Here is a 17,862-nt window from a genome sequence, read left to right as displayed (position 1 = left end):
GATATTTGCTTGCCTCTGTGATTTCAGAATATTTTGTAATTTCTTGGCCTGGGTTTTTTTTTTTAGTTTTGCCCTTATATAGCTCCTGTGCTTCCCTGTGTGGTTAATTAGTGGATTAATCCAGCTCTCCATCTCGCCACTTATCCTTTGGATCTGACTATTCTCACGAGAGAAACCTTTTCTCAACACTTTGGAACACTAACTTTAATATTATCTACTACTTATCCTTCTGGATATTTCATAATTTTCTGTCTATAAAATTTTGCGGGCAGGGGGCATTTTAACAGCATATTTCAAACATGTTGAGAATGGTTGAGGTGTGTTGTTTGTTTGTTTCAGTTAAAGATTAAAAAGATTACATGGGTAGGTGGGTTGGATGTTCCTAAATGTCCTACATTCACCCTTTGTTTTTCCAATTAATGGATCCATAGCGGAGACTGCATGAGCATTAAAGACAGGAGAGACCCTGTGTTGCCTGCTTTAGTTTTCAGTCAAATCACCTGCTTCTGATTTTGGTCTCTTGCTTTGTCTCAGACTAGTGAGAGTTCAGGAGCAGATATCTCAGAGTACCGGCTAGACTGGGGCCGCGACCTGGACTCTCTGGAGTTGATCTACAGCGGTAACGACACTCACTGTGAGATTTCAAATCTCGAGGCAGCAACGGACTACTGCTGCAGGCTACAGGTAATGCCTCAAATTTGTGTTCTCCTCCTCAGAATGCCTGTATGATGTGTGTATACAGTACTTCACTCCTTAAGGGCAGTGAGTGCTTGAAATCACAACTCACAGCACATACTTCTCATCAGGCTGTACTGCACTGCAAGCACAACAAAATCTGTCATCTTCCCAGCAGCTTAGCCTGTTTGTAGTTATAGAACATATCGCATCCTTGTTGGAGAGCCTAAGAAACTTTCTGGGCGATGTTTCCCAGCAACTCATGATCAATGAGTTAATGAGTCATGCAGTCCACTGATTTACTTGTGTTGCATTCCTCTGTAGTAATAAGCAAAAAAAATTATAACAGTGATTTAAAAAAATAATAAAAAATATATATATACATATATATATACATACATACACACACACACATATATATATATATACACACACACACACACACACACATATATATATGTGTGTGTGTGTGTGTGTGTGTAATATGTATATATATATGTGTGTGTGTGTGTGTGTGTGTGTGTGTGTAAAAAGTACGTTGTTTTATTATATAATATGTATTAAATATTATGACATATGTATCTAATCACATTTAACTGCAAAAGAGCACAGAGAGCTGTGTTTTGCTAATAAAGGTTTGCTTTGTAGCATTTACTGTAATATCACTTGGTTCTGATGACAGTGACACGGGGTTGGTGGAATTGTTAGAATGTTGGACAAACTGGATTTTTGCCAAAATGATGCCACATCACACATTTTAACCCAGAATGTTAATACGTGGAAAATGTTATCATTGCTTGGAGTCCACAGGAACAAAATTAGCTTTTTCTCTTTAAAGAATGAGTCATCCAAAGTCCCTTAACCCAACCCCACAGGTTAGTGCTGGTCAGTTATGGTCAGATGCCTCTTTAGTCACAGACACAGCTAGATGAATAGTGCTGTGTTACAAGCAAATTACGTAACTTGACAATACTACACAACTGCTGCAGTGGAAGAATGAATAATTGGCTTCACATGTGTTGGAAGAAGCATTTTTGTTTCACTTGCCTCAACTGAGGTAACCCTAGTCCGAAGGGGAATTAGATGAGAGCGCTGGTAACTAGGCTTTCCAAAGGCAGGGGGAGGAGGGGGTGTTGATTTAGGGGGGGGAGAAAAAAAGAGAGAGAAAAAATTCAAGCTGGAGCGATCTTTCTGGGTAAATTAATTACATATAAAAACAATGAGGAATCCTCCACATTCAATACTATCAAGGTCAGCTCACTTTGATGTGCAGTGGTGGAGCTGTCAGTCTGAAGCCTTGTTATGCCTGGAAAAGCTTTGACCTTTGAGGGGATCCCACAGAATTAATTGGCTGTGTCACGATATCTAGTTAGAGGAGCTACTAAGACAGTCTTTCAACACAAAGGAAATGGAAACGGGAAAAAAAACAGGACTGCATCTTATTCAGCGGCCTTTACCACGACCATTCCATTTCCCTCCATGGCTTAATAATACCCATTTTACCAATGTCCTTTTTAGGTCAAGACCTAGTCAGAGAATTGAACGGTGCCTTTGAATTGCTTGAATGTTTAGGAGCTTACTCTCCACAGGCAACCAATCGGGCAGGGGCTGGTCCCTACAGTGAGTTGGTGAACTGCCGTACGCCTGCAGCCGCTCCAGACGCTGTGGCCAGTCTTTACCTGCTGGACCACGCCCCCTCGGACACAGAGCCCCTCTCTCCATCCACCTGCCTGGCCCTCGCCTGGGAAGAACCATGCAGCAACGGGGCAGAAATCACCTCTTATACTATCGCTTTGGGCGACAGCCTGATCTCTGTGGGTAGGGTGACTCACCATATCGTCAGGAACCTGCAGCCCGATTGCGAGTACAGGTGAGCGAGGTTGTTTTTTTTTGTTGTTGTTTTTTTCTTTGTCGAAGACAACCTCCACACACTCATTTTTTTTCCCCTTAATAACCTGGGGAAAGGTGTACTCTATAGCCATAGTCTGCTGCTCATGTACCACTCTGTACTGATAAGAGGTGAAGGTCATTATTTGTGCATTAGCTAAAATCTCATCCATTTCCTGCCTTTATGTTTGGCCCTGTAATATGTTTTAGAGTGCTCTCTGTCTCGCAGACCCATTTCAGTTTGAGCACATGAGTGTGTGTGTCTGTGATTGGGTCCTTTTGCCGCAACTAAGTATCACAGTCTCAGATTATGTGCAGCTAAACAATGTTTTGTGCAGGATTTCTGTTTTTCCATAGCATTCACGTGTTTCGTTGTTGCTTTGTCTATTCATCAACTCTTTCAGATGATTTTATTTTATGAATAGACCCTGTGGATGCGGAGCATATTCACCCTCTCATTCTCCCTCAGTGTTAGTAGAAGGAGATGAATTGTGGATTACAGCGGTGAGAGTAGGGAGTCAGGTGTTGATTGTGAAGTGTCAATAAAACAATTCTAGTCCTTTATGCATCTCTTTCCTGCTCTGTGGCACTTGTTATTTTGTATGGCTTTGATCTTTAGAATGACTGCATTGGTGGGAGGTGGACTTTTACTGTCTCTATACACTCTAATGGACTGTGTGCTGAGTGCAACGACAGTGTAGTTTGGTGATTCTCGAAGAGGAGATAAGAAAGAGGCTCTCATTTGAGCCTGTTAAGAGGGGTTGATTACATATACAAATATGTGGAAATTGGCCTCCCTGTCTGGTAAAGTGGACACTTGCAGCCAGTACAATTTCACCTACTGCACTCAGCCTGTCAACTGCTTCCCACTGGTCACTGATACATGGCACCACTTCTGATATATGCCAGAGCTATATAATATTTTTTATTCTCATAACCAGCAAAGTTAGTCAGCCTCTTTTGTGCTTTCGTGGACTGTAAAGTTTTGCTGAATTAAATTACAGATAGCTGATTTAAACCAAGTGGTGTGTACAAATCAAACACTTTGTATAAAATGGTTCAGATAGTGGGGCTGATTCAGTGTGTCATCCACACATGGATACCGTTAATTGAACTTGCTGAAATATAAGAAACTAAGGCTCAATCAAGTGTTCTCAAATGTCCTTCAGGATTCTTTTCACTAAGGTGGAGACTTTCTGTTAAGGAAGCTAGATTAATATCTTAAAGCCTTTTCAATTTTTTTTTCCATCCATGTGTAAATGCCATTATACTGTGTCAATAGTGGGGTATGAGTAGCACATCAGAAGTCCTTGAAGACTACATTTGCTAATATGGTTCATATGTAGACGAGTCTCCAAATTTCCTAAAAGTGGCTGCTCTTCCCATACTACCATGCACACGTCCATGTGGACATGTTTGAGGGTGAGTGATTAAGACAGGGCAGGAAGCTCAGCTGTAGCACCTCACATCAGCCTCTTAGCAGCACTGTTCCAGTTGATGAGCCAGGACCATAAAATGGTGTTTATAGCAATTTATTGTTTATAGCAGTTTATTGTAGAGAAAGGTCTTTACATATTGCTATAAAATCATTATTTAGCTCCACAACTTGTTCTCGTACCCATCTGCAAGTCAATCCAAACACCAGACAAGGAACATGTGATGCTAGCTTGACACGCTTGGACAGGAAACTTTAAGCCCTCAGAAGAAAAGCTGTCATTTCCAGTTATGTCCTGAAAGGACTTCGATAGGTGATGGTGTATCGGGGTATTTCCAGTCCAAAAAGTCCATTAAATGTACATGTGCCTCACCGATTTGCCCAGACCTTCATGAAACAGCCATGTGGAGGGATAGACGGCACTGCCTAAGCCAGTCAACTCCTGTATTGTAATTGAAATGGTTGTGGCCACATATCCTGGCTACCAGTGGGAGTAAATGGTGATTCTTTTTGGACTCCTACTCAGAGCCATTTCGCTGAATGACTGTCCTGGCCCTTTGATGCTGCAGCTTTGGGACTCTGTGTGAATAGCACAGTTGTGTTACAATTCAATTCTCATCCGGTCACCATGGAGACACATCATAACAGACAGTAGCACATGAAAATATTGCCAGCCCAGGACACTTCTCAAGAGACCTCTTGAAGAGTAGGAGACTAGAGCACTCGGGTACAAAGCACATTAAATGGAGAAAGTAAGGAGACTGAGATTTCAGCAAACAAACACACGCCTCAGCGGACTTGTGTGAGGATTTTTTTTCTGGCCTCAGGGAGAAAGATGATGAAGACCAGTGAGAGGAACCCATGGAAAACACTGAGGAAACAAACGTTTGTTAGGGGCTTCAGATAGAAGTTCACCTCATGTTATATTTTCATCTTGGGTCAATACAGGTCAAGCAGAGAAACAATCTTCTTTCTTTTTATGGAATTCAGGGAGTACTGGATGAATCCTCCACAGCCCTGTTCCTCCAGAAACCTTTGCATCTGTATCAATTTCAGCATAAATAGGGACAAACTGAGTCACAAATAAATCAAAATGTGTGGGGTCGAGTTGTCCTCCTGAATTTCAAGATATTATACTGTGATCACAGCAAATTGCAGAAATAGTTTCTTATCTTTTGCTCTCTCTATTTTTACAGCACTGTTTCTTCCGGATAAGTTCTCTTATCTTTCAAATAAGTTCTCATTTGCATAAACGGTTCGTTATAGAAATAAAATGCTGCTGTCTCAGATGTGAGATCTCTGTCTAGTCTGTCTATCAAGCCTCACGCCTGCACAGGCCGAGTAAAACGCTGGGACCATCATGATGAACACCCCTCTGGGACAGCTGAATTAAAGAGATTGACAGTTGCAGCAAGAGAGGGAGAGAGAGAGAGAGAGAGAGAGAGAGAGAGAAGGATATGGAGATGGAGATGAAGTGGAGTCATAGTGGATGTTCCACTAGGGATTCCCAATCATACTAATCTGATAACGATTCAGTTTTTTTTGTTTTGTTTTTTGCAGTGAAGCACTTTGTAAGTAGGGATGAATTTTACATGAGTTAATATTGATTTATTGAATGAAACATGGCCGGGACGTTTTATCTATAACATGTTTTTTTGGGTTGCTTTATGCTGTGAGACAGAAAAGGGCTGATAGAATTGTGACAGGAAAATTTGATGGAAACTCCAGTTCCCATGGAGCCAAAACACACTTGACTGATATGTTTCTCGACAGAATGCGACATATGTCTTCTGGTGCTTATAATGGCTTCATGTCTCCACTGCAGCGTGCAGGTTCAAGCGGAGAATGAGATTGGGGCTGGTTCGTTCAGTCAAGTACTGACTGTTCGGACTAGGCCCCTCCCCCCAGCGCCGCCCCGATTGGAGTGTACTGCCGTCGGACCCCAGAGTCTCAAACTGCGCTGGAGTGACAGCAGTCGAACTTCACTCAATGAAGATACGGCTTACGTCCTACAGATAGAGGACAGAAACCAGAGGTAAGAGTCACAGGAAAACAGCGTCACTCTTACTAATAAACACAAATATCAGTTCTGCTGAGTCTGCCAAAAACTAAAAGTTAACTTCATCCAACTCCTATTAAAGACTACACTCATGCAAATATACTCATCCTAGCATTTTTGGTCTTTTATTACATATATGGCTATTTTTAAAACTCAACCATCGTTCAAATATTTTCTCACTTTTTTCAGTGCAATACATAGAGTCATACTGTGTATTAAAAAGATAAATAATGAGGATCAATCAGCCCATTTTTATGAAGAAGGAAAAGAAAAAAAAAGAGAAGAACTAGTCTTGCGGGACTGCTCTAAACCATTTTAGCACATGTCTGATGTCCTTTCCTGGTAAAGTACTTGTGTGGTGTGCGCGTGGGTGGAATGTTTTAATTTGCGTGCTGTGGACTCCGGAGGCAGACTGTTCTCTCTGATGCAGGAGGAACCTGTGAGGAGCACATCAGTCTCATTTACAGCCCTATTAAGATGAAAGCTCTTAATGAGGAACCCAGCCTCCCAGGCTTGGTCAGAATTAAAGGTGCAGGGAAAAAGGGTTTGTCTTGACCTGCTGACTTAATGCTTACTCAGACAAGGGCGGTGTTGACCATCCGAAAGATGATTAAGGGGCTAAATGAAGTAGCCTGTGCTATTTCTTTTCTTTTTCTTTTTCTTTTTTTTTTTTTTTTTTGACCACCTTATCCATCTGTTCTTTACTTTTTTTCTGCTTGAGCGCAGAGAGCAGCGGACTGTAGGAGGGGGAACAGAGTGATCTGACAAATGAGTATGAACATGGATCCTTAATCAGAAAAAGCCTGGTACTCTTTTATGAGCGGGTCCTTTTTCGCTTTTACTCTCCATAAGCCCCATTCACCGGCACTTACGACTTTTATTGTTAATATAACATTCATTATGCCATCTGTATTTCAATGTTGAGTCACCATCATGCACTTTGCTTTATGCTGTTACGGTTCGTTTGTTTTATTGAAATGATCTTCCAATGTTCTGTGTCCCCCCCTAGGAAGAAAATGATCTATTCCCCCATTTTCATAATGTGTTGTTAATTGACTTTATGAAAAACCACTGCCGCATATTGAATCTTTAGACATTTTATTCAGTGTAGTACAAATCCACTGTTTATATTTGTTTTCTCATATTCTCAGGCATGTTTGAAATGTTCCTGTTCTAATGCACTGTTTTTGGATTTTTCTGTGGTGGGCAGACTTGGTTTGAGTTGAAGATTGTCTTTATCAGTTCATATGTTCTGCGACATTGAAGCCAAAATGCTAATTTCACTGATTAAGGTGCTCAGACAGGCTGATGAATGGTAAACCCACTTAAAGTGGTTTCACACTGCATGATGGTAACTCAACAATGCAGCATAGATAGCAGAATGAAAATAAATGAAAAATGACATAAAATTTAATATCGATCTTTTCATTGTCTGTGTTCTACATGTTTGATTTCTTATTAGAATTCCATCTGACAAAACTGACTGTGCACTGTTGGGTAATTGAGTCATGCAGGTGTACTCTCCCTCTCACTCAGCTAGTACGAATGAGCTAGCATGAGGGGGTAGACCTACCAAATTGAGGGAAATTGGCAATTACATTCATATCACTTCTTTCGGTTCAAAGCAGAGTGTACTTCATTTGTACGTAAGTCAAAAAAAAAAAAAAACTTTACATTTTCTGACTGACTCTCTTTCTACAGATTTGTAGCGATTTATCGGGGGCCCAGCCACACATTTAAAGTGCAGCGTCTGAGCGAATGGAGCCGCTACAATTTCAGGATTCAGGCTGTGAGTGAAGCAGGAGAGGGTCCGTTTTCAGAGATATACACATTCAGCACTGCCAAGTCTCTGCCCCCAACGCTCAAAGGTATTTTAGCCTCTCTCACCACTTTACTCTTTATCAGGTCTATAGTGGCAGTTTTTTTTTTTTTTAAATGTCTGACTTTTCTTTGTTAGCTCAAATTTTCTGAGGTAATACAGAGCTAAGGCTGTCAATGAACGCGCATGCCATGCTGTCTCTCCCTCTGCAGCCCCTAGAGTAGCTCCGCTAGACGGAAACGCTTGTGAAGTTTCCTGGGAGTCCGTCCTACCAATGAAAGGAGACCGAATTAGCTACGTGCTCCAGACTCTTGGAGGTAGAGATTCGGAATATAAACAGGTGAGTACATTCGATTGAAGTTGTGTTCGTGTGTTGGCCACTGCATGAAGACCTTTTAAACTATATGCTCACTTGTCTTTCATTATGACACGGAGCCTTATCATCCAAGTGTGTTCACTGTCACAGCGTCATTAAAGTGGAGCCCACAGAATTCCTCAGACCGTCATGGGAATTTTCCCATGACAGGTCAGCCCTCTTGTGTAAGTGGTAGGGTGGATTCAATCGGTCACTGAATCACAGTTTTCACAGGATTGACAAATCATCACATACGAGTGCTGATGATAATAGAGAAATGAAACAAAATGGTTCAGAGAATGGTACAGTGTGAGTAAAGGCAGTCTTCTCTGAAAAAGGAGAATGAGACATGAGCACTGTTGTGCTAGTCATAAGCTAAGGTTATTTTTGCTTTCTTCAATTTTCACTCTATGACAAGAGTCAAGCCAGGATCGAGAGAAAATCATACACTTTGTTCCTTATTTTTTATTCAGTTTAGGGATGGTATGAATCATACATTATTTTGACATTGAAACAAATTATTCCTGATTGTAAAAGATCACAGTGTGACTGTTGATAACAAAGCCTCTCTCCAGACAAGGAAATCGAGCGGCTCTGGTCTGCGGACGATACATAGATTGCAGTGTCTTTTTTTGCGGCACTCGTATATGAATCACTGGTTGTCTCTCAAATCAAATTCTACTCCAGAAAGTATTTGTTCACTGCACTACTTCACTTTGGATTTTTTTTAAACAGAAAGATGGTACATGAATTGCATGCACTGAGTGTTTTGGTTATTGCTATTTCACAGTGAATAGACTTCTGATCATCTCTCTTTCAATAAAGCAGTTCTTTGGAAACTATCCTGTCAATAGAAAATCTGAACAAACTCATCATTGCTTGGACGCAGAGAATGCCTTCTTATTTTTTTTTAAATACACATTTATGTGAGTTTTAAAGATTTCAAGGGCAACTCTAGATTGTTCATAACACTATCTGTCTGTTACTGCATAATGGAAAGTTCATGCGACCAATGTGTAAATTACCACCGGTGTTTCAGCCCTTAGGCAAGCTCTGAAATGTAGAGTAAAATGCGATCGACAGTGAATAGTTGACAAGGACACGGTAATCTTTAAGGAGTCTTTATTCAAATAATAGGAGTCTTTACTCAAGTTAACAATACCTCAGTGAGTATCACCACGATTTGTTCACCTGCTATGAAGTAGTTGTGCACTTGGACCCACAGGTGTTCAGAGAATCCTCATTCAGCATTATAAATTACAATCAGCCACAGAATGGTTGCAATAATGACTGTGGGAGTAAAATTTTTATGGACCCTTTTCTGTGATTAAATGTCATTATTTATTTGCTAGACGGTTTCTGAATTCCTCTAGCACTTGTTCACAGCCAGCTAGTGTTTATCTGTAGCCTAATCAATCTGCTATTGACAATATAATTACTGTGTGAGGTAGATCACAACCGTGCAGTCCTGTGCTGTTGTTAGCTAAATGATATTATCCTGATGTATTGTGTTCTCCTTTATGATTCCAAGGCAGCTTAGCACATCCATTCAGAGAGACTGATGTTTCAGCTGTTTTGTCAAGTATTCAAATTGTACATAATAGAGACCTGAGTTTAAAGTGAAATCACCATACATTAACTTAAGGAGACAAGACAGTGCCATTTATTCACCCTTGTGCCACTACGTAATCTATTTGTCGGACCATCATTAGATTTTTTTTTTTTTTTTTTTTTTAATGCAAGAGATGAAATCGACTAGAAAAATTCAAGCTACATTGCCCCTATTGAATGGAGTTCAGATGGGAAATATATTGAAGAACAGCCCTGTGGGATTCGAGGAGATTGTTACAGCTGAGAAAACCAAGCAAATTAGTTGTTTTCCCCAACACATTTCTCTCAAAGAGCCCGTAGGCTCCTAACAATTCAATAGCTTCCATTTGGTCTTCCAACCAGCTACACACATAGAAACACATACACACATATTGTTTCATGTTCCACAGTAATCAAAATAATTTTTCAGTGTGCTTTTGATAGGTTATCTATAAGACTACATGCAGGTAAATAAAACCCAGTCTGTGTGGTGTTATCCAAAGTGCAGTGACTAGAAAATGCTCATGAGAGTCCTGTTAATGAAAACAAATGTTTTCTCCGAATATATTGCCAGATCTGCCTGACTGATTTTGATTTAATGATTCTAATTGGACGTGAGTGTCAGAGAGCATGTTTGGAATATTTAATTATCAGGCAGTAAGTGGCAGTCTAAAAATTCGATGCTGTCTTTTGTTGTTTTCTGTTGTCTGCTCTCACCTGCATCTCACATTTCTATTCTAGCCTTATCCGCAGAGATATTTCTGTGTATCGTTTCTTAATGTGGGGCATCTTTGTTTTGTGCGTGTGAATGGCAAAATCTTCAGCATTCTTATGAATGACGGCGTGTGTAGTAGTAGAAATGATTTTTTTTTTCTCCCTACAGCTACTTCCACATTATTTGGGTCACTGTGTGCAGTACACCAGCAACACATCAAAGATATCTTTAATCGTATGAGATCTGTGGTTCAACTAATAAGCCTGGGAAAGATGGATGAGCTGCGACTGTTTGTCACGGCAGCAAAATATTACACTGTCTGTACCTTCTCAGCCTTTTGATCTGATGAAAGCTTTTATCGTAGAGTACATTCCCTTTGAATTTAGGATTTTCTTTTGTAATATGCAGGTCAAGCCAAGATGACAGAAATTGGTTTGTCCCTGTTTGTACAGAAAACCTGCAGACTGATTAGGAATGAACCAACTCAGGGTGGAAAAAAAAAACCCTGTGGTCAGGGAGTGGGAGTATTAGAGGAGACTGCATTCTTGTTTTGTGTTCACCTCTTGAAGCCATGTGACAATATTTGGAAGAGAGCTCTGAGTTTTAATTTTGCGTGAATCAGACCAAAAGTTATACTCGACCCTTTAAAATACATTTTTCGGTAAACTGTTTCTGTTTGTATGATAGATATGGTGGATGATGTTTTTTTTTTTTTTTTTCCTTTTACGCAATGTTTCTTTTTCTCTTTCCTGTCCCAGGTGTATAAGGGAGAAGATACGTCGTTTCAGCTTACCGGCTTGCAGTGGAACACAGACTACCGCCTGCGAGTGTGCGTTTGCAGACGCTGTTCAGACACCTCTCAAGAAATGTTTGGTTCCTTCAGCCCCTCTGCCTATTTCTCCCCCCGTCGCTCTGACATGGTACTGCCCATGGAACCAGGCACAGTCAGTGTGCCTGGGGGTAAAGCCTTTGGCCTGGTGTCCAGTGATGAACGGTTTGCCACTCTCATCGTATTGGGAGTGGTCGCACTCTCCATCCTTACTGCCTCACTCCTGAAGCTTTTCCTTATGGAATGATAGAAAAGAGGTGATTTTACAAATGCGAAAAGCGTTAAAACTTGAGGGATATTTTTATACCCGTATTTTACACATTTATTTTTTTGGCGCCCTTTTCCCATTAGATGTTCAGTTTTTCCATTTGAATTTGTTTTTCTTCCTGTCCGTCATTTATTTTTATGTCAAAAACGTAATGCCGCAAGGGTCTTTGCTGCATCATTTTTGAAACCACAAGCAGGAGAAGTATTTTTTAGCAAATACTATTAGCACAAATATCTTTATATATTTTTATTTCTTCTTTTTTTTTTTTTTTTAGGTCAGAAAAATATATATTTTCTTCGTTGGAGCTTTATATGACATGCCTGTTTTCATCCAAGGCTTTTGAAATTTATTTAATTTTCTTTTTTTTTTTTGTTATGGTTGTGTATTATGTGTAAATACAATGGGGAAATGCGACGTCCGTTAGGTTCTTAAAAACTGAGGAACTGTAGCTCATACGAAATCACACAGTTATCAATACAAAGTGAGGGGGCCTCTAATTTGTTTGTCTAACACTTTAGTATTCATTTTAAAGAGCACGTAAAGAGACAATGCGTGATCATACTAACAGAGGAACGTATGGGAGTCTGACCCTGAACTGTTAATCTGTATGTACTTTGGATCTCCCTAGGGTAAAAATGGCATTATTACTCAAATCCCCTGTCCCTGGTACCTGAAGAACTCTTCTCTCCCCGTGTTCCTTTTATTTATCTGATCATTCAGGTCTTGGTCTTTTTTGGGGTTTGTAATTTTGGGGGGGGGGTTTTTTGCTTCTGTTTTTTTCCTTGTCCCTGTTCAGTTTAAAGATAAAGGGAAAATATCCTTGGAAATCCTTTGAAAGATCTTAGAAACAAATGACAGTTTTTGTTTGTTTTTTTTTTTTTCAGTCCAAAGAGTTTGAATGGTAACCCTGTATCTGATGACGTGAAGTCTAGAATGTATATACCTCAGGGACTCCAGGGCCAGATTTATGTTCCAGGGTAACAGTGTGAGCCCATGTCTTCTGTTTATCATCTTTTCATCATGTGTATTGTCACTTATGTCAAACATTTCATTTTAGCTTTGCTGCTTTCAGCATTTCCATTTGTTTCCAGCTTGTATTAGCTGAGGCTAAAGTATGCAGTGCACAGAAATGTTTGCTAGCTAAAATCATACTGTAACCAAAGTTAGTGAGCAAGTTATGCGTAACAGGTTTGTTTTGTTTATTTGTTTCTTTTTTTTTAACAGTTTATGTTTATTTATGCTATATTTTTGCATACAGTACTTTAAAATGCAAATCACAGTGCAATCTTTGTTTATTTATTTCTTTCAAAATCAAAAGAACTGTCATATTCAATATTTCCACATGTAGCATGTCCTTTTCCTGTTTCATTTTTTATTATTTTAATTGTTTTTTTTCCAAATGCGTGTATTGCGACATTCCCGATATCATTAACCTGTTGGTGTTTAAGATATATTTTTTATTACTTGTATCCTTTTTGTAGTCATATTTGTCAAGCTAATGGTAATTTTACAAATGCTGCAATTTACCTATTGATGCAAAAAAACATGCCATACCCTCTCCTGAACAACCAGCAAAAGGCTTTTTAGCTACTCATTGCTGTTTGTTTGGCTGATGTTAAAATGCTTCGCCTGCAAAACCCATGTGTCACCTTACCTTAGTTTCACATGTGCAGTAGCATTAAAGGCCTCCACACATTCCATTACATTTTCAATGAGAGGAATATGTGTGTGTGTGTTTGTGTGTGTGTTTGACAACTTGACACTAGATGCAAAACTTGAAGTGGAATCACTTGAAGATTTTACTATGAAAGACACTTTTCAGACTTCACCTAGTCATAGGATGACTTGACTGATCCTTTGGTGAGTTGGCAAAAACAAAAAAATCTTCAGGTTTTCAAAATGCTACTTGAAGATGATCTGTCTTTTGTTTTGTTTTGTTTTTTAAATCCCAACAGCATTGCCCCTTTTAATCAGTGTACTTGTGCATGTCAGCGTATGTTTGGAACAAGATCATTCCGCATTTTTTAGGTATAATCATGTTTCTTTTATTGTTGTAAATTGTAATCATAGGCATTATATAAAAAAAAAACTACCATATCAATTTTAATGTATAGATTTTGAAAGTACTACCCTTTGTATTTAAGATGATTATGTATCTGTAGCATATATGTAATATATTTATGCACAATAAATGTTTTAAGATTTTCCCAGATGATTTTTTTGGGCATTCTTCTCTTGCTTTAGAAATGGAATGAATTAGGACTTTTTTTTTCTCTCATTCGCTTTAATATTTAACTCACTTCAGTGTTCATTTTGTGGGTAGTGATTTGGTTATGAAACTCAAGAATAAATGTGAATACATTACTACTGATACAGTTAGTCACTCCCCAAACTTACTTTATTACTAGTTTTTCATGTAATACTAAAACAAGCACTGACGTGCATTTGACCACAGCTGTGTACCTAGAACTACTTATTCACTGTCTTTGAAGACCCTGGAGACAGTAAGTATTATGAAAGTATCATGCTTATCCAGATACAGGAAATGGGACATTTTTTTGGTTTGTTTGTTTATTTATTCATTTATACGTTCACTTATTTTAGAGGAGAAAAATCTCACAGAGCTAAAATTATTCACTCTATGATAATCTCTCTCTCTCTCTCTCTGTAAATATAATCAGAAATAAGTGGAGCCTCTTTGTGACTCGAGAAAGTTCATATCTCGTTAGAATTTTGCCATTAACCAATTGCGTCATGTGCTTGATTTAGCTGCCTCTAATTTTATAGGGATTATTACTGAGATATTGGAAGCATAACATTTTTTGAAAATATCAGAGAATTCTTTTAGACTGAAGACCAATATTAAAAAAATGGAAAAAATGCAAAATTTAAGCAGCATGTTTATTAAAATACCTGGGTACCATTGTGTGTTTTATTTTTAGAAAGTGGGACATTTTTAGACATATTTAAATTGTTTAACACATATCAAACTTGAAGGGACATACAGTGTTGTTCAGTGTGTGTACATTTACAGATTTAACAATGGGTATGCTTTCACAAATGCTCTCCTTTAATTGAAGGAGATTTACAGTGGAGTAAACAAATCTGTAGAGTTTCTCAGCACAAGCAAGAACGCCACTTTGGTACATCATAAAAAGATCTGCAAATTTCATAGATTTTTCTACACAACAGGTTACAGCTTCCAGCATATGCTTGGCAATGTGCCACTGCGTTTACTTTACATATCTTTATTTACAGATGAGAAATTAACCAATTATATTGACATCACCAACTGATCAGTTCACAAAACGACTTAACTGGTTTCCTCAAGGTTTTTTTTTTTTTTCAATGTACAAGCTGCAATTGTAAGAGCACTTTGCTGAAACACGCTGAACACTGATACAAGCAGAACAAAGCATGCTCATTCACTGTGCACATCCATTACAGTAAGACATTTTGTCACCTAGCACAATTGTTTTCCCCTCCACTCAGGGAACAATATACAGTGCTTACATCTACAGTGTTCACTTTGTCTTCCAGTACTTAAAACAGTTTAAGGCATTTTCGTGTTGAATGCATACAGACAATACACATGACTGACTGTGAGTTTCAGTTCCCCCGTTACTGCATTATGTTTCTTTTTGCAATACACTGTGTAACGTGGAAAAATAAAAACTTTATGGGTTTTACAGGGGTCTGAGAAAATGAGTATTTTATATAGATTTGTTATTTGTGTATTTGATTCTTGTGTTCCTGTCTTTCATTTTGGGAAATACAATATTTGGCACTACATTAAAAATGGACACAAATCAATGTGCCGTGTGAGACAGCCATGAGGCACAGGTATATAAAACTACTGAAATCAAATTCATCAGTACATATTCATTTATTACAGATCTGCTACATTCATCAGCCGCTAAATTTGAATCTCGCATCTTTTAAATGTCCCCATAGAATTTTGAAGTAAAATCATTATGGAGACAAACTAGTGTCCATACATTCTTTTAGTTGGTGTCTGGGGGCAAGTGAGTTGTACGTGTGTGTAACGGAGGTAGGTAATTGTCCCAACCATGAAGTCTGAGTTTCCTCAGAAAATTAAGTCCTTATAAATTAAAATGATAAATGGTTGGTATATTCTGACACACACGCAGTGGTGTTCACATTTTTGTACATTTGGGCTACAATGCAAATGCCCTCGATTCGATTTCAGAGTTTACTGCTCGACGTTCTCCTTCTGTCTAAATCAGACTGCGTAAGCGCAGAGATGAGCTTGGATCCATTTTTGTCCTCCTTTACTCTGAAATGAATAGCGTGTGATGTGACATGACCAACTGCGAACACCTCAAAAAACAACAGTTGTCATATCACAATTACAAGCAGACGGCTCATTATGTCTGTTTTTTTCCCTCTCTTTTTCTCACGTGTTAGAGTCATTCCACCCAAGGAAGCTCTCCGCGTTCACAATTGCTGACATTGACCGTCCAGTTACTCTTCTTACACCAAAAAGTTTGCAGGCCGTGATCCTATACTTCTTTGACATAATGTTATAAAGGATTGGATTGATTGCGGCACTGAGGTAGAACAGTACAAACGAAACCAGGTTACAGTATTCGCTGATTTTAGAGATAAAAGGAGAATTTGCTTCCGATGATTTGGATATCAGATAGCGCCCCACATGAAAAGGGAGCCAGCAGAGAACAAACGCAAGTACAACGACAGCTGCCAAAGGGACAAGAGAGACAAAGCATTAGGCTACATTTCACAGAAAACACTCATTTGGACAAATCAGAGGACATAAATTACATAGAAATAGTTTGGATGAATCGGAAGACATGGGTGGCATAAACAATTGAAAAGGTTCTATATGTGGAATCCATTAAAAGGGTTCCAATCTATTAAAAACTAACACATAAACCGTAAATTTAAAGTCGAAGATTGCTGTAAATTAAAGGGGGCGAACCATTTGGTCATTCACTTGATAATGCTGCAGTTTTTTACAGGACAAGTTACTCTGAAGGCAGTTTATGAATGAAGTTACGCTGACTGTCCTCACCATCCGTTATACACTTGAAAAGGCTACAATAATTCCAGAAACTGCAGAAATGGCATAATTCGCAGTGAATTAAGTAACAAAGAATTGTGAGAAATCATGGCACTTACCTAACATTTTCACGGTCTGTTTATTATTCTTTTCTCGACTGTTTGGTCCAATTCGATCCCTCTTTCTCCTCCACAGTCTTCTGCCTATAAGGCTGTAGAGGACTGTTAAACACAATACAGGAAGAAAGAAAAAGACACTAGAGACCCAGACCATAATAGTAAGCAGTCCGGATCGGATGGCATATTCAGTCGCCTTGCACTCGTTTGTCTCCCACGGATTTGTGCCATTCTCGTGCTCCACACCTACCAAAATGAAAATAGGTCCTGCGCAACAGAGTGCCACTATCCATAGGAACAAAATGACACCCTTCACCCGCCTTCTGGTTACGACAACTTTGGCCCTGAGTGGAAAACAGATGGCAAAGTATCTCTCCACACTCAATGCGGTTATATTAAGAATAGTTGAGTAAGTGCAGCTTTCGCTCACGAACTGAAACAGTTTACACAGCTGATCTCCGAAATTCCATGGTCTGTAGCGCCAGAACCTATAGAGGTCTAGGGGCATGCACAGGAAAATGAGGAGATCTGAGAGAGCCATGCTACATAGGTATAAGTTGGTGGTCGTTCGCATATCTTTATATTTAGTAACTACCAGAATGGTCATTAAATTCCCGGTGATGCCCACGAGGAATAGGAAAATGCATATCACTGTTATCCCAGTCAGTATGCGCACAGGGTAGAGATGAACTGGGTATTCGAAATCCCCACCGGTTGCGTTCTCATAATTCTCTTCCTCACATAATGGGATGCTTTGAGGACAATTAGACAGGTTCGTCCAATTGGTCATTGTGCCGGACTTTTCAGAAAGCTCTCACGCAATTAGAAGGGCTTCATTATGCCCTAAACTCCATTCTCCAGCCATTTCAGGAAAGTCCGTAATTGTTGGATATTCGGATGTTGGCTCATAGTTCTTAAAATCATTTGGAGGCTATTCCAGCTTCGTTTAAACTGAGATCGTTAGCAATCATCTTGTCGAAACAAAAAATAGGTTCTTTCTTGCTGAAAACTTCAAAAAATCATCCAAAACCTCCATGTCAACTTGAATTCCAGCTTATTTTGTGCATTGTGTT

The 17,862-nt window shown here is 39.1% G+C and overlaps 2 protein-coding genes across 3 annotated transcripts in view; one reads left to right on the top strand and one right to left on the bottom strand.

The window, feature by feature from the left end:
- The window catches only part of fndc3bb (fibronectin type III domain containing 3Bb), a 60,188-nt gene extending 48,577 nt beyond the window's left edge, over nucleotides 1–11,611 (top strand). For both annotated transcript variants that reach the window (XM_030768870.1, XM_030768869.1), the window contains exons 20-25: nucleotides 535–684; nucleotides 2,265–2,545; nucleotides 5,823–6,032; nucleotides 7,758–7,924; nucleotides 8,088–8,215; nucleotides 11,294–11,611. In XM_030768870.1, coding sequence (XP_030624730.1) covers nucleotides 535–684; nucleotides 2,265–2,545; nucleotides 5,823–6,032; nucleotides 7,758–7,924; nucleotides 8,088–8,215; nucleotides 11,294–11,611 — 1,254 coding nt within the window. The remainder of the gene's footprint in view (nucleotides 1–534; nucleotides 685–2,264; nucleotides 2,546–5,822; nucleotides 6,033–7,757; nucleotides 7,925–8,087; nucleotides 8,216–11,293) is intronic.
- Nucleotides 11,612–16,049: 4,438 nt separating this feature from the next.
- ghsrb (growth hormone secretagogue receptor b) lies at nucleotides 16,050–17,579 on the bottom strand. Its single transcript, XM_030767579.1, has 2 exons — nucleotides 16,793–17,579; nucleotides 16,050–16,351 (listed from the first exon to the last, which is right to left on the bottom strand). Exons 1-2 carry the CDS (start codon nucleotides 17,577–17,579, stop codon nucleotides 16,050–16,052), a joined length of 1,089 nt encoding a protein of 362 aa, XP_030623439.1.
- Nucleotides 17,580–17,862: the final 283 nt, after the last annotated feature.

Source organism: Chanos chanos, chromosome 3 (genome assembly GCF_902362185.1).
Source record: "Chanos chanos chromosome 3, fChaCha1.1, whole genome shotgun sequence".
Taxonomy (NCBI): domain Eukaryota; kingdom Metazoa; phylum Chordata; class Actinopteri; order Gonorynchiformes; family Chanidae; genus Chanos; species Chanos chanos.
Note: the sequence above shows the minus strand (reverse complement) of the source record. Positions and strands in the feature narration are given on the sequence as shown.

Coding starts and splice junctions, on each gene's coding strand:
- ghsrb (XM_030767579.1), bottom strand. CDS start 17,579: ATGACCAATTGGACGAACCTGTCTAATTGTCCTCAAAGCATCCCATTA. Junction 16,352..16,792: donor ACAGACCGTGAAAATGTTAG/GTAAGTGCCATG, acceptor TCCCTTTGGCAG/CTGTCGTTGTACTTGCGTTT.